General features: G+C 41.7%; 1 protein-coding gene across 3 annotated transcripts in view; it reads left to right on the forward strand.

Moving 5' to 3' along the window:
- ADAMTSL1 (ADAMTS like 1) overlaps positions 1-15,370 on the forward strand; it is an 899,097-nt gene that overhangs the window by 700,420 nt on the left and 183,307 nt on the right. For all 3 annotated transcript variants that reach the window (XM_013063102.2, XM_004765700.3, XM_004765701.3), the window contains one exon: positions 11,881-12,182. In XM_013063102.2, the coding sequence (XP_012918556.1) occupies positions 11,881-12,182 (302 nt within the window). The remainder of the gene's footprint in view (positions 1-11,880; positions 12,183-15,370) is intronic.

Here is a 15,370-nt window from a genome sequence, read left to right on the forward strand (position 1 = left end):
GCTGCAGAAACCATAGGTAATTTCCTAAAATTGAAATTTTTTTCAATACACCATGCTGCCGACTATGTGAGTCGGTGAGGGTTGAGTCTGTGTATTTGTGGGCTCAAACTAAGGAGACAGCCCTGCTGAGATCTAAGTAAAAAGCAGTTTAATTATTGATCAGACCTCCGTAAAGAGCAACAATATGCCCAGCAGGGGTGAAGTGTGGGCTCCCATGAAAGACTGGCCTGGTGTTCTTCTCGGGTCCACCACCAGCTACAGGAGACCCTGGACAAGTCACTTAACCCTTTGGCTACAATTTCCTCATTTGCAAAATGAGCATAATAACAAAGATTATGACAAAGATTAAGTTAGTGCATATAAAGTACACAGTATACAGGAAGCTCTCTTCCTTCCATAACTTTCATTAACTGGGATTATGACTGGGCCTTTTCCAGCATCATGCCTCTTCCCAGAGAAACTTGCAGGGAATAAAAACATGCAATAGTCACTTATTTACAAATGGAGAAATCGAGGCAGATGTTTTATCTACCAGTATGGGAGAGAAAAGTACAATTTAAGCTGAAATTCAGCCAGTGGTGCCCCAGCTAACACCACCGTCTTGCCTCTCTTCTGTTCATCGAGCCTTTTTCCATTGCAAGCATCAAACTCCCAACAGAACTTATTCTAGAGGACAAAGCTTAACTACCTCTTTTTGACTAAAAAGGGACCTACGGGGAATTGCAAAAATTAATAAGGAAAGTTAAGAAAGAGCTTGGGTGGAAAAGCATCCTCTCTCAACTCTGGGTTAAACAGAGTCGATCCCCATAGATTGTTCCCAACGTGCAACGAGACAGAAATATCAGTAACAACCTCAGCAGAGCAGACAGAGCCATTTTTATGTAGTCATTAGAAAAGGCTTTATGGCAAACCAAGAAGTTCTAAATTTGTCAGCCCCTCCCAAGGCCTCCACTGATTGCTCATTCTGTAGCTACTTTCAGAAAACTAAATCTGAAGTATTGCTCAGCTCTGCCCCAGAGAGTGACAAAGACAAATTAATGGGATCCACGTGTGCCAAAATAAAGTATGGATCCTGTCACCACCAATATATGTTAAGTCCATTAAGGTCATTTTTAATGAACTGAACTTTTCATTGGGAAGCTTTGCCAAACTTGTTGAATTAAAGGAAAGAAACCTTTACAAAGTTGCAAAATAAACCAATTTCACTCCACGTGAAGAAAAAAAAAAAAGGTCCATGGAAAGTTTTCTGAGTTTACACTATTTTAGATTTTTATCAAAATCTGGGAAAATGATACGCATTAAAAACTCCATTTTGGTATTAAGTTGAAAACTACAAATGCACTAATAGCATTGTAAGCTATAATGGCATGCGAGTCCCTGGGACATGGCTTTTTAAATAATCAGACCAGCCTCAAGGAAAAATCCAACTTTTAAACTGTGTGTGTTCTGTATGTATAGGTCAGAAAAGCAATAGGAAAGGAAGATGGTCTGAAATGACTCTCATAGCCTCATTTTCTGTTTGCAAAGACTTAATTTGGCTCTGTTTGTATCTGCTACCTACAGTTAGTGGCCTATCTTTTCTTTTTTCTGTGCATTTTGAGTTTCAAAGAGTAGACGAAAAAGAGGAGCTCTTCTTGGGTTCTCCTAACATAGGAACAACTCCAAAATGCCTCAGAGCGTTCACTGGGGTAGCTGCTTGTGTGATAAGACAATGTGACATCAGAGTTATGGGTAAATTACTGAAGGTAGCCTCTGGCTCACAGCTGCCCCCAAATCCTTGTCTTCGATAAAACAACATTTTTATTGAGATTGAATCGAAGTGTGATAGACGTAGAATTTAAACTTGCCTCAAGCTACATGATAGACTAATACCCCATCAAAACAAAATGAGATCAGCACATACTGCCTGAGTATAGCTATAAAAAATATAAAATGGAGAAGCCCACTACTGAATTTGGGCACAATATATTTTTTTTAAAAGACCATAAGAAACTTCCACAACACGAAAAAGTTTTCATTTGCCAGGCCCATACCTGGAACGGACAGGTATGATTTAATTTCTTTTTGAGTTTCAAGACTGTGTCCTCTTTAGCTTGCTTTCAGGCTTTAGACCCAAGAACCAATCCAATACCAACTCACTCATAGCATCAACTCTCACCATACTGTGTGTCCACTCATTTGCTCATTTAAAAGTGTTTATTTATTGAGTGTCTACTATGGGAAGTTCTGCCTTCACAGAGATTTGGTATGGTAAGGGAGAGAGTTACTACATAAAGATTCACACTTGATTTTCAGGGGCTGACAACCGCTATGAGTAAATGAAGAGGGGCTCTAAGAGAGTCTAACAGGAACCCCAGCAGCTCAGGGGCGGGGGGGGGGGCGCGGGGGGCAGAGAGGTAAGGGGAGGGGTGGGTCAGGAAGTCTTCTGAGAAGGGACTTGTCAGCTGAAGCCCGGAGGATGAGTGGGAGTTATTCTAAGCTGAGAGAGAGAAGGAGAGTTGTCCAGGGAGTGACCCACCTGCCAAGATCTTGAGTCAGGAAAGAATTACACACATTTAAGGAAGAGGAGGAAGACTAGTGGGGCTGGAGACTGGTGACCAGGGGGAGAAGAGCAGGAAATGAAGATGGAGAAGGGTATAATGTAACCTCTGTAAGTAGTTTGGCTTTGCTTCTGGGTATACTGAGAAACTGTTTAAAGTTTTACATTTTAAGATCCCCTCCACCTATAGCATGAAGAATGGCTTGGTAAGGTAAGAGAGGGGGAAAAAAAACAGTCTAGTGGCTGTGTCCCACAGAGACATAGTAGCTTCAGTGGTCATGGCTTACATGGCTACCTGACAGCCAGTATGGTGACGCGGTAAAGAGTATGGATTTTGAAGTCAACGGGCATGGTTTCCCATTTATTTAGCAGTAGCACATTAGAAATCTCTGTGCCCCAATGTTATCCTCTATAAATTGGGATGAAATAGTTATGTTAAAACATAATTTTCAAAAAAGTAAAATTGTGATCCATATAAATAAAAAAATGAGAACATGTCAATGTTTTTATTTAACTCCTAAATCATTAAGGGAACTAGTTGTCAAGTTTTACAGGTGAGGTAAACACAACACCAGGCAAGGTAGGCACAAGGCAAGATTTATTAAAGGCGCTCTCCGGTGAAGTTTTGGGTCTCAAGAGAAGGAGAGCCAGGAAAGTCACGGCGGGAGGAGGTCGGCACTCTCCGGCGAGGTTCCACAACTTGGGAAGGGGGTGTCGGGCAAGTCACGCCAGGAGGGAGTCGGCGGAGTCTTTTATCGGGCCAAGGCAGGGCATGGGCTCACATCCATACATGGTAAGGTATTGGTGATCGAAGGGTATGGGGGGGGGGTCTTGATGCTCCTGTTTCCTGCATAGGTATTGGGTTACCTATGGAGACATGAGCTGGGCATACATCCTTTTGGCAGGAGAGTCAAGGGCTAAGAAAGCGGGGGGCGGGGGGGCTGGAAGATGGCGGCCCAGCGGTCATTTCTATTGTTCCTCCTGCGTTCTTGGAGCCTCGGACCCAACACTAGTGAATTGTTAAAACTTGTTCAAATGAGAATTGGATTTAGAAAGTCTGTATTTTCTACCTGACCAAAATCCTTTGCATTGACATGAACAGAAAAGAAATTTCCATCACTATGCATTGGAAACATTTGTGTCATCACAACTCTCTACAAGGAAACCTCTGTCTAGCCAAAGACAAAGCCTCATACTTCCATAGAATTAGACAACCTCCCACCCTGAAAGTCTCCAGGCAATGTCAACATTCCATTGAAAGGATCTCTTTTGCTCATTTCACAATGTTTCTGACAGTATCCATCTCCTAACAATGTTATAATGAGTTAATATATAGAAAGAGCTTAAAACACATCAGTAAACATTAGCCATTATTATTGTTGTTGTCATTGTTATATCAAGATGGTGGTAGTGGAGACAGAAAAAAGTACATGAATTTCAAGATACATTTTTGAAGGAGAGTTGATAGAATTGGGGAACCATTTGGAAGCGAGGAGTTGGAAAAAATGAAGCATCAAGAGTACTCTGTGTACTCAAGCAATTGGATAGCGAATGGAATCATGTGCTGTGATGGAGAAGATTGGAAGAGGAGTAAGATACTGAGGAGGGAAATCAGGAGTTCCATTCTGGGTGTTTTTGGTTGGAGAAGCCTTTGAAATATCAAAGTAAAAGTGTCAATCAGGAGAGAGAGCAATGTATAGTGTACAGAGCACGATACCTACTAGCTGTGTGAATGACTACGATTTCCTCGTCCATCTAGTGATCATTAAATGAAAGTAAGAATAGTTCTTACCTGGTTGTCATTAGGATTTAACAGTTTTTTGTTTGTTTGTTTGGTTGGTCTTAAAGATTTTATTTATTTATTTGACAGAGATCACAAGTAGGCAGAGAGGCAAGTGGGGGGCGGGGGGAAGAAGACTCCCCGCTTCACAGAGAGCCTGATGTAGGGCTTGATCCCAGGACTCTGGGATCATGACCTGAGCCAAAGGCAGAGGTGTTAACCCACTGAGCCACCCAGATGACCCGGATTTAATAGTTTTTATTTATAAAGCTCTTTGGGTAGTGTCTGGCACATACGAATTGGATAAGTTTTTGATAAATAGATTAATTATTTTAAATTAGTGTTTACTCCTTTCAAAGAGTAAAATGGCTCCGAAACCCAAAACTTATCCCCCCCAAAAAAGGAGGAGGAGTAGAAGAAGTGGTAGTAGTAGTAGTAGTAGTAGTAGTAGTGGTGGTAGTAGTAGTTTGGGTATAAAGCTCAGGAAAAAAAAAAAGACTCAGACTAAAGATAAAATACTTCGAAGTTGCCCACACATTGGTGGTGTATGAAATCATAAGAAGATAGCACCCAGCAGAGCTCCATGGCACAGCAACGTTTAGAGTTCAAGGACAGAAGGAAGACCTAGAAAAGGGGACGGAGAAGGAATTGACCAGAAAAGAAAGACAAGAGGTGATTGTCACATAAGTCAAGAGGATAAAATAATTCAAGAAAAAGGGTATGGTCAGCTTTGTGGGATGCCACAGGGAACAAGAGAGCTGAGCGCACACTGGGAAGCGCGACACTACAGGGCCAGGATTCTCAAAATCTGATGATTACCTGTCTTTCTGCTGGCTTTTCTCTTACAATTAAAGAACTTGTCAACTCCTGATAGTTGACAAGAGCCCTCCTTAATGAGACTCGTTCTCCTACCTTGCTGGGAACCATATGGAGGAAGAGAGGTCAGAACTGCAAGACGAGTGTGACAGAGTCCTCAAGGACATGGCTGTGGGCCTTGACAGAGCCCCTTAATCTCCCACATTTTGGAATTCTGAGAGAACTCTGATACCCCACCGCATTTCCTTCTAGTATAAAGTCTTTGAAAGAAGAATGTGCCCTTTAATCCAGCCAGGCTTTCTTCTCCCACTTCCAGCATTGAGCGCTTCTGCAGGAAAGTCATGGAGGCATTTTTGCAAAGGCCAGCTGCCTCTCACGGAACCCGAGAGGGCATCATTATCTTGAGAAAGTGAGGTCTGCTTCTTGGGAAAGACCACTAAATAGAGTTCTCCTGCTACTGCCTTAGTCTGTGTGGAATTGGGTCCTTCCTTCCTCTATCTAGCCATCTATCTCCTTCTTTTCTTTTCTTTTCTTTTCTTTTCTTTTCTTTTCTTTTCTTTTCTTTTCTTTTCTTTCTCTCTCTCTCTCTCTCTTTCTATCTTTATTTCTCTCTTTCTTACCAGCCAGGAGCATCAGACGGGGCAGTGCCTACATTTTTTTTCTCAAATAGATATATTGGTGTTTGATTCAAAATCCTCATTGTGTTCTGTTATTTTAATTTCTGGAATTGGTCTATGCTTGGATAGAATCACCTCCTAGTGATGAAAGACTCTCACCACCCACATGTGATGCTTAAGGATTTGAGGAGCTGATGAAAAAACAAGTGGTACTATCGGATGTTTTATGGAGTAATGTCCCAGACACCTTTGAAAAATTGTGCTTGGAGATTTTTTTTTTTAAGATTTTATTTATTTATTTGATAGAGATCACAAGTAGGCAGAGAGGCAGGCAGAGAGAGATGGGGAAGCAGGCTCCCTGCTGAGCAGAGAGCCCGATGTGGTGCTTGATCCCAGGACCCTGAGATCATGACCTGAGCCAAAGGCAGAGGCTTTAACCCACTGAGCCACCCAGGTGCCCCTGTGCTTGGAGACTTTAATATGAGTTGCATAACTAGCAAGAATTACTTGCAGCTCCAGAGAGTTGTAAGCGAACAAAAGCAGTTGAGAAATATTTTCATAATTCCATATTCAGGTCAAGTATCCTTGACTAAAGATCTTTCACAATAAGTTAGATTGTTATTTATTTGGAATGATTTAGGTGTGGTTCTAAGTGAATGGAGAGGCCTATTTTGGATCAGTGTTCTCCCAAAACATTAATGCCCTAGCTATATCTTTAAAGAATCGTTTGTAGGCTGTCTTGGTGCTAAGGGTTTTACAATTAATTCTAAAATCCCTAAAGTGATTCAATTAGAGTCGCCTTCCCTTTGTAGGCTTCCAAAGGTTTTTGTTTGTTGATTTATTTTGGAGGGTTTTGAAAAAATCTTTTACTTTGAGAGACACTAAACCAAAAAAGTTAACTTGAGGTCTTTGATCTCACGTAAAATTGAGACTGATGAAAGAAGGTGTCTCTTGTTCCTTTTTCCAAGTTTCTGTCCCACCCAACAGCAATTTGTTTTGCTCAAGCTTCTAAATGCCTCTTCAGGTCAGATGCCAAAAATGCCTAGCTTTGGTTTAGGAAACTGCACCTTCTCCTAAAGATTTTACTCCATGAATGGGGGGTTGCTCAGAACCAGGAGGAGAACAAACCTTTCAAAGCTAAAGAAAAAGAAGAAAGAAAAGAAGATTGCTTTCAAAATAGATGAGGCAATGTAGAAAAACTGCATCGTTACTAACAAAGTATGGTGACTGTTTTTGTCCCCAAATGATATATTTATGTAAAAGACTTTCTGGTTAATGGGGGTAGAATTACTTATACAGTATTTTATTTTTCCAATATACTATTTTCCAGATCCTTCTGTAGCCACTAGCTAAATGATCAAATTTTACAACGGGTAAAAGTCAGGATTTTCCTGCATTTATAAAATGAACATCTGTCCAAGATTTTGTCCAATTCATTAATTAAGGAGGGTATCAGGAAGATGTTCCAACCAATTCAAAGGACATTTCAAAGACCCATACATACTTAGACAAATAAGATGTTGGAATGGATTGACAAGTGGATGCAAAATGGATCTGTCCACAAGACAGCAATTGCATTCCACTAGACACAGTTAATCTGCAATTCTGTGGGCAAGAATGATTTGCATTTTCCATTTTCTATAATTTGCAGAGTGTAAAATAGTTCACAGTCAATACAAGATTGCAGTAACTAGGAAGGAGGCTTGACAGGGCCCCCACTAACCTCTTAGGTCTGTGTTAAAGCCTTTTATCATTTTTCCTCCACTATTTAGTTCATTCCCTCCTCTCTTCTCACCCTGAGATCCTGCCACGACTCTCATAAAAGAAAGAGGATGAGGAAATCTGCAAAGCCTATTAGATATCTAGCTGAAATATAATATCAAAAACTAAGCCAAAATTGAGTATTTTTTTAAAGATTTTATTTATTTGAGAAAGAGAGAGAAAGCATGAGAGGGAGGAAGGTCAGAGGGAGAAGCAGACTCCCCACTGAGCAGAAAGCACAATACAAGGCTTGATCCTGGGACTCTGAGAACGTGACCTGAGCCGAAGGCAGACGTTTAACCGACTGAGCCACCCAGGTGCCCCTAAGTATTTCTCATGTGATTTCCTAGAAGTTTAAGTTTGCGTTTTGAAACTAGAGACTGAGTTGAGGCTGGTAGGAGCATTACAATAACACCCCTATAAAATCATTCTTATTTTGAATAATACCAATGATTTCTTTGAGGGGAGGGGGTGAGAGGGATGAGATTGCTGGGTGATGGACACTGGGGAGGGTATGTGCTATGGCAAGTGCTGTGAATTGTGCAAGACCGATGAATCACAGACCTGTACCCCTGAAACAAATAATACATTATATGTTAATTTTTAAAAACTAATTTAAAAAAATAAACATGTAGAGGAGAAAGGAGAGGAAAGTAAGAGGAGAAAAGATAAATAGGGGAGGCTGGCTGGCTCCATCAGGAGAGCACACGACTCTTGATCTCGGGGTTGTGAGTTCAAGCCCCACACTGGGCATGGAGCCTACTTAAAAGAAAACAAAAAACAACTTAGTTATAGACCATGTGTGCATAACAGTGGAGCCGAACTCTGGCTAAGATCTGCAGTGACATGAGATTAATTAGCCAAGAGTGAGTGGTTTCTGTTTAGCACTGTATTAATATAGCAATTATTATTATTATTTTGGTCCCTGCTTCTGATTTCATGATAGCCACATATAAACTAAACCAGGTTGGGATTTTACAAGTGAATTTGATTATCACTGCTTTCTGTTTCATAAAAGGGACTATGGTAATAATTCCAATGAAAGGATAAGCTTTTTGTTCATGAAATGAGCAATTAAGCTTGCAAATTGAAGACCAGACAGAAACATAAATCATCTATTTACCAGGTTTCTTTTTTAATTTCCTGGGGATGGGAAGACTCCATGCAGAAATGCTATTGGTCTCCTCTCGAGTTCAAGCCCTTCTCTGAAAGAACTCATTTATCCAGTCATTCTGCATTCATCCCCCAACAGTGCTGCTCACAAAAAGAACTTTAAAAGCACCCAAATTAAACTTGAATAGTGAGAGCTTTTTCATGAAATATTTGTACATCAAAATGATTAAAAAAAAAAAAACACAAAACCCTACTGACTCCATTTTAAAGGTCCCACTTGAAGGATTCTGCTCAGCAAGTACCAGGCAAACCGAGTTTCCTAAGCCTTACACGGAGACCTCCAAGCTCATTTGCCTGCCCTCTACTTGACCTTGCTTCTTTCTACTTGTGGCCAGAAAGCTCCAGATAGTAAACACAGAGTTGGGAGATCTAGGGATGTGGGGGAGAGTTTCGTATGAAAAACAGTTATTATTCACTTGGCCATTTGCTCTATTAGATATTTTTCTTTTGAAATATGATCTCCTGCCTTCAACAAGAGAGAATATATTATATCATACAGTGCATGCACTGGAGAAATTAAGATGACTGCCAGAAGACAGCACCGCTTAAAAGCCAAATCATTTTTAATTGGTGTGAACTTGACAAAGACCTAAGGATAGTGGGTTGGGAGATAAGCCAGAAAGGCTATTTGACATTTGATAAGACTCTCGCTTGGGAGACATAAAATAGATGTTTATTGTTTTTGCTATTAACCCTAAAGGTCCAGATTAAAAAAAAAAAATAGACAAATGCCCATGTGTATGCCCCCCTCCACACACACACAATTTATTTTCCTTGAAATGATGCTTCAAGATAAACAAGGTTCAAGCATTGCAATGAGTTCCTGAGGCTCCAGTAATGTGCCCTTTCTACTTCGTGTGCTTTTGGTATATATTCCTGGTCCTGAAATGAGACCAAACACAAAGTGGGGGACATGATAGGCAACGAGAGCAGAGGGTTTGGTTTGTGAATCATTTATATTCCAGATTTCATCTGGGACTCACTTTGGAAGATTAAACGTGTATCAATTTAACTGCTTGTCATTCTTAGAAACTTCTATATGTGGAAAAGATGGGAACTAAGACTTAAAATGAGTTTGAAGATCATTTATGAATCTTGGTGTGTTTGGTATCTCCGCTAAAGTTTCTATAGCAGGAGTTGGGAAACTACAGCTGACAGGCCAAATTCAGACATTTCTACTACCATCCTCCCTCCGGCTTTTATAAATAAAGTTTTATTGGAACACAGCCATTTGCTTACATATTGTCTATAACTGTGATCACTGTGATCCTTGTTGTGTTGTTATGGTCTCTGAAGATGGCTGTTAGAGGTGACAGAACATTAATTCTTCCAGCATAGGAAAAGCTAATAGGGTGCAATGCTTTTTGAGATCTTGTCATTTTTTTAATTTAAAAATAAAATTCAGCACCACATTACTAAATAAGAAACATTATTCACACACTATTGTCAAGGTTGGCAGACCGTTTTTTGGCTTTTTTGGTTTTTCTTACATACAAAATTGTTTAGTTTGCATTTTTCTTTGTCTACACGTGGGTTGTAACATCCAGTGCTTGTGTATTTGTCGTAATTCTTATTCCAGGAGCCATACAGATATATGTGAATGTGTAAATGAGAAGGTTACAATTAGTTTGATGGCAGAGTTGGGTTTTATATTTATAAAAAGCTCCTACAGGTAACAATGTTTAAAGAGAAGGAGACTTTTTAATTTTTTAGGGTACTGTTTCCCCCCACCCAAGTTCTCTGGGTGCCAGAAGATAGATCAAGCATTCAAAGACAGGAGAGGGAGGTGACATAGTGATGAGAATTTCTTGGGAATAATTCTGGATGGCTCTTCCTCCCTCATCCACCTTCCAGACAAGTTTGTATGTGACCTTCATTCTCTCCTAGGGGATGGCTCTTCATGCATGCCTCAGACAGCGTGAGCTTTTGGGGGTCGGGGGAGTCTGGCTCTCCTGGCCAGCTCCAGGCACAGCCCAGGCTCAAGCCCAGGAAACATATTTGTTATGATCCTTCCAATTTGAAAACTTGGATCAGTTTTGGGCTAGAACTTCTATTTCCCTAAACTAGATCTGAAACATTTGCACTTGCTAGGATTTAATGCTATTATCTTCTTATCGGTCCTTTCGTTTTCTGCCAAAATCAAGGTTAGGAGACCAGGTTTGCATACCTCCACAGCACGACTCTGTGAGAAAGCAGTAGGATCGTGGAAAAATGAAAACTTTTTATTCCAAAGTACTTTTTTCCAGATTATTATACTAACTTGAAAATGTTCATAGTTCCCTCTGGACATTTTTCCCTAGATACCTCTCAAGGTCTTTGCAGTCATGGCCAGTGTTGATTAGTGAGAGGGAGTCTTTTTAGGGAACTTGGGTACTGTCCCACATTATAGAGGAACTCAGAGAAAAACCAAATTCTCACGAGAGTGGCTTCTCTGAGGGGTTGGGGGAGAGGAGGGCTGTCGACCAAACTTGTACGAATGCAGAATCTCTTGTTTACTGTGCCACGTCTGTGGATTTAAATTTGCAGCATGGCTTTTCTCTATGATATAAAAAGAATTGTAGTCCACACTAATTCAAAGAATGTGTGAGGAACAAGACTTTGCTCCATTCTTGGAAACTTACAAAAAAGAACTCCTTTCTATATATAAATAAATCTTGGGAAGCACATTGAGCCGAAAAGCAAAAGAAAGTTACAGAATATGAGATCCAGATCAGAAAAAAAAAAAAAAAAGAAAGAAAGAAAAAGAAAAAAAAAACCCTCTTTAAATATCTCCAAGGGCTTATTTTGTGATACTTTTTAGGATCAGTATTAGTCTGCTATAAGAATAGCCAGCGTCTTGCAGAAGGCACAAGTGCTGGGATTTAGAGAGAGAGAGGAGGAAGCGCCGAGTCCCTGCTCTGAAGAGCTAGCTAGTATCACTGTGGGTGCGAAGCAGGGAGAAAGCAGGTGGTCTGTAGCTGGAATGTCTTCCAGCTGGGAGTTCATCTGACACCAAAAAACCAATCCAGAAACGGTGGCAAATGAGCTCATGAACTAAACCAAAGCACCCATCGCAAGACAGGGCAGCAGAGCCCTGAGCCCATCCTGGGACAGCGCTGGGCCGGGGTGACAGGTGGGATGCTGGGCTCCGCAGTCCCCTGGCTCCCCCGCCTGGGGCTTCTCATCCTATCCTCTTGTTTGCTTGCCGGCTGCAGGTTCATCCCTGAATCCTGGTCGGCCTGCACAGTCACCTGCGGTGTGGGGACCCAGGTGCGAACCGTGAGGTGCCAGGTGCTGCTGTCTTTCTCTCAGTCGGTGGCTGACTTGCCTGCTGACGAATGTGAAGGGCCCAAGCCGGCATCCCAGCGTGCCTGTTATGCGGGACCGTGTCAGGGGGATGCTCCCGAGTTGAACCCCGAAGAGACGGACGGCCTGTTTGGGGTCCTGCAGGATTTGGACGAGCTGTATGACTGGGAATACGAAGGCTTCACCACGTGCTCCGAGTCATGCGGAGGAGGTAAGGAGGGGGCCTCTGGCCCAGAGCCCCACCATCTTCTTGTCTTTTCCCTTTCTCCGCTCTCCCTGCGAGAGACTGTGTCACGTGACCGCTTCTAGTCCAGGAAGGATGGCGGGGGGGGGGGGGGGGGGGGGGGGGGGGGGGGGGGGGGGGAGCCCTTGTAAATGTAAGGCGCACTGAATGAAACACAGATGTAGTTCTCTTCGTGCCTGAGCGGCGCTCAGACTGTCCGCTGCGAGTGGCCAGCACAGCTCAGGCTTTTGCTTTCAGTTGTCATTCTGATGTTTTGCAACATATCCCAGTGTATCTGACTGAGAGACTCGGTTGACGCTGACCTGGCAAGGCTCTCAGCACTCAGTGTTATTTATCTGTGTCCTTGCTTCAGTGCCTGTGGTATGGACCAAGGCCCAAGAGGACAAAACATTCTGCTCTGCCCCAGAACGGGGTAGAGTTCCCTGATGGATTCGGCTGATTTCCCGAAGCAGTATCTCTTTACAAAGGGAAAAGGGTATAGAAACCCACTTAACACCTTGGTTACCTGGGACCAGAAAGGACTTTAAAGGCTGACCCCTCTGCCATTTTACAGATGAGAAAACAAAGATCCAAAGAAGCTGAGTGACTTGAAACCACACACAGCTAGTGAATGACCCCTGGGATTAGGCTGTTATTGATCTCTTTCTCTGTCTGGAATCAGCACAGCACACTTCTTAGGCACTTAGAGAATTCCTGAAGCTTGCCCCTTACGAATATTATTTAACGGATGTTAAATGTGTATCAACCTGGTCTTTAGGGGTATTCATCAATGATAATAGATTCAGTGATTCTTTATTTCAGGTGTCATAATGAGACTTGGGGTTGGAGGGGGAGAGGAAGGCATTTAAGTCAGCAATGAATTCTTCATGGTTATGATCTTTCTTACACTTTAGAAAATACATCATTTCATAATGCCATTGCCTCCCACATCTACTCCCAAGAGAGATTCTGATAGGTGAGGAAATGCTGGATAATTTCCTGCCAGACCCCTCTCACTGGCTATCAGTAAAACCCTTTTGGCATGTTAAGATTCTGCATTGCCAGCAAAGTTTCTCAACCGGTATAAAAAAATATCAAAATTATTTTCCAAAACTGTTTTGTAAACCGTGACATTTTGGAAAGTCTTTTAAAAAGGCCTTTTGTCATTATTGAGAATGCACAAGTACTTGGGCCCAAAATGTTCACATGCACTTGAAAAGGAATGAATAGTGGAACAAGTACGTACTAGCAAAGAATCCATCTTCTCCATCAGATCTTTGAGCAAGCATTTAGTAGTTTTGACCTTGAGGTTCTTGTTTGTTTCTACTTCTTTCAATTTCAAACCGTGTAATTCTTAAGTGTTTTAATGGAGGGCCCTGTTATTTTTAAAACCTAAAATTTTCCATCTGATTCTGGAAGAGTTTCCTGGAACTCGGCTAATCTCTGTTCTTAAGGGGTTCTCCACACACACTGTGGACATCTTTTCTTCCATGGTCACAAAGGGAGAAGTGTTCAATAAAGCTTCGAGAATTCCCGAACCTGGGCAGGAACCGAGAAATCAGGTGGAAGGACCACAGCTGAATGCCCACAGTGGCTTCTTTCCAATAAAACGAGTGACTCAGGAGTTCAGGTGGTGTACTTTTATCCCCAATTTCCATGATCACCTGAATGGAACGATCATTATCTCTGGTCTAAAATGCCTGTGCTTTGGAAAAAATTTTTGACTTGTGGTCTCTCAGTTATGGTTCTCAGTTACAAGTCAGCCTGGAATTTTACAAGCAAATGGAAAAACTAGACACAGTCATGGAATAATAAATATCCAGATACCTTTATCTTTAAGATTCTAACCATTCTGCCGATCAACCAGGGGTATAAAACTCAAAGTGTAGAGAGCCTGCGGAATGTTTTTAATTTCAAATGTTTTCAGAAGATAACTGATTTGCATATAAGATTTAGATGGTTGATACACAATTGATCTCGGCCTGTAGGAACTGAGTGTTTTTGTATAACATAAATTGTGCATCCTTTATATCCAAGGCAGGGTAAAGTTACTGAAATGTCTTATGTCTTTAACTGTCAACAACTTTGCACACTTACCTACACTTATGTAACTGTGCCAAGGTAATATATTTACACCTAAAATGTTAGAGTTGAAAATTCCAAAGTGGTGAAAATACGTTTGGGTTATCTGGCCCATATGATGCCCATATGCACTAAAAAATCATTTTGCTCCATGGGATATGTATATTTTTGAAGTCAGTGTTTGGCAGTAACATTGTATTATCAACTTTGATCTTTCACCAAAATCTAACCCACGAGGTTATATATATTTCTGATCATTCTTGCTGAAACCATGCAGGATTAACAGAGAGATTTTTAAATCAATTTTGGGTCGTAAGGCTGGTCGAGCTCATTTCATTGTCTTCCCTATCTCCGTAGCAGAAACTGGATAGACACAGAAGTAACCTTTCACCTAGCAGAGGTAGCAACCAGAAGGAACTAGTTAGCAATTTAGGCTGCAGTTGGTGGCTGTGTTTCCCCAAGCTGTCATCAAATATCATGGAACAATCATGCTGTTCTGGCAGATATAAACACCGCAAATCCCATTTTGTGGAAGATTGAGCCTAACCTGCTTGGATATGTGTCCCGCGTCCCACTATCATCTCCTTGTTATATTTGAATTTCCCATACGTGAGCTCATAGTTGTGGTCAAGGACAGTGGCTTTGAACCTGAACAGCTTTATTATATTGAACTCCTCGATGGTAAAATCAGCATTAAAATGAGCTGAGGGAAAACTTGAAACCACTTCAGCAAGAGTGAAAGGTGAAGGCTTTACCTGCCGCTCCCCTTCCTTATGAGTCCTCTCTCCTTTGATTCTGTCAAGAAAGGAAAACTCAAAAATCGTGAAGTACGGTACTTAAACATGTGTTCTGTGTTGGTTTAAAATGTCCTCCTAAGTGCAAATCCTAGCCTGTTTGGAAAGAATATGCACTCGATGAGCTAACTTCTCACATCCTGGCCTCACTCCACTGGGCCAACTATGCTTTGACCTCACAGGTGAGGTCTCCACACACCCTCCCTCTTGCAACTTCTCATACTCCCACACTCCCCAGCTCCCTCCCTCCGTGCGCCTTCCCCAAGGCGTCCTATGCTTAGAATGCTCTGCCCTTGAGGC

Source organism: Mustela putorius, unplaced genomic scaffold, assembly GCF_011764305.1.
Source record: "Mustela putorius furo isolate JIRA1106 unplaced genomic scaffold, ASM1176430v1.1 tig00000421_pilon_pilon_pilon, whole genome shotgun sequence".
In the NCBI taxonomy this organism is placed as follows: Eukaryota; Metazoa; Chordata; class Mammalia; order Carnivora; family Mustelidae; genus Mustela; species Mustela putorius.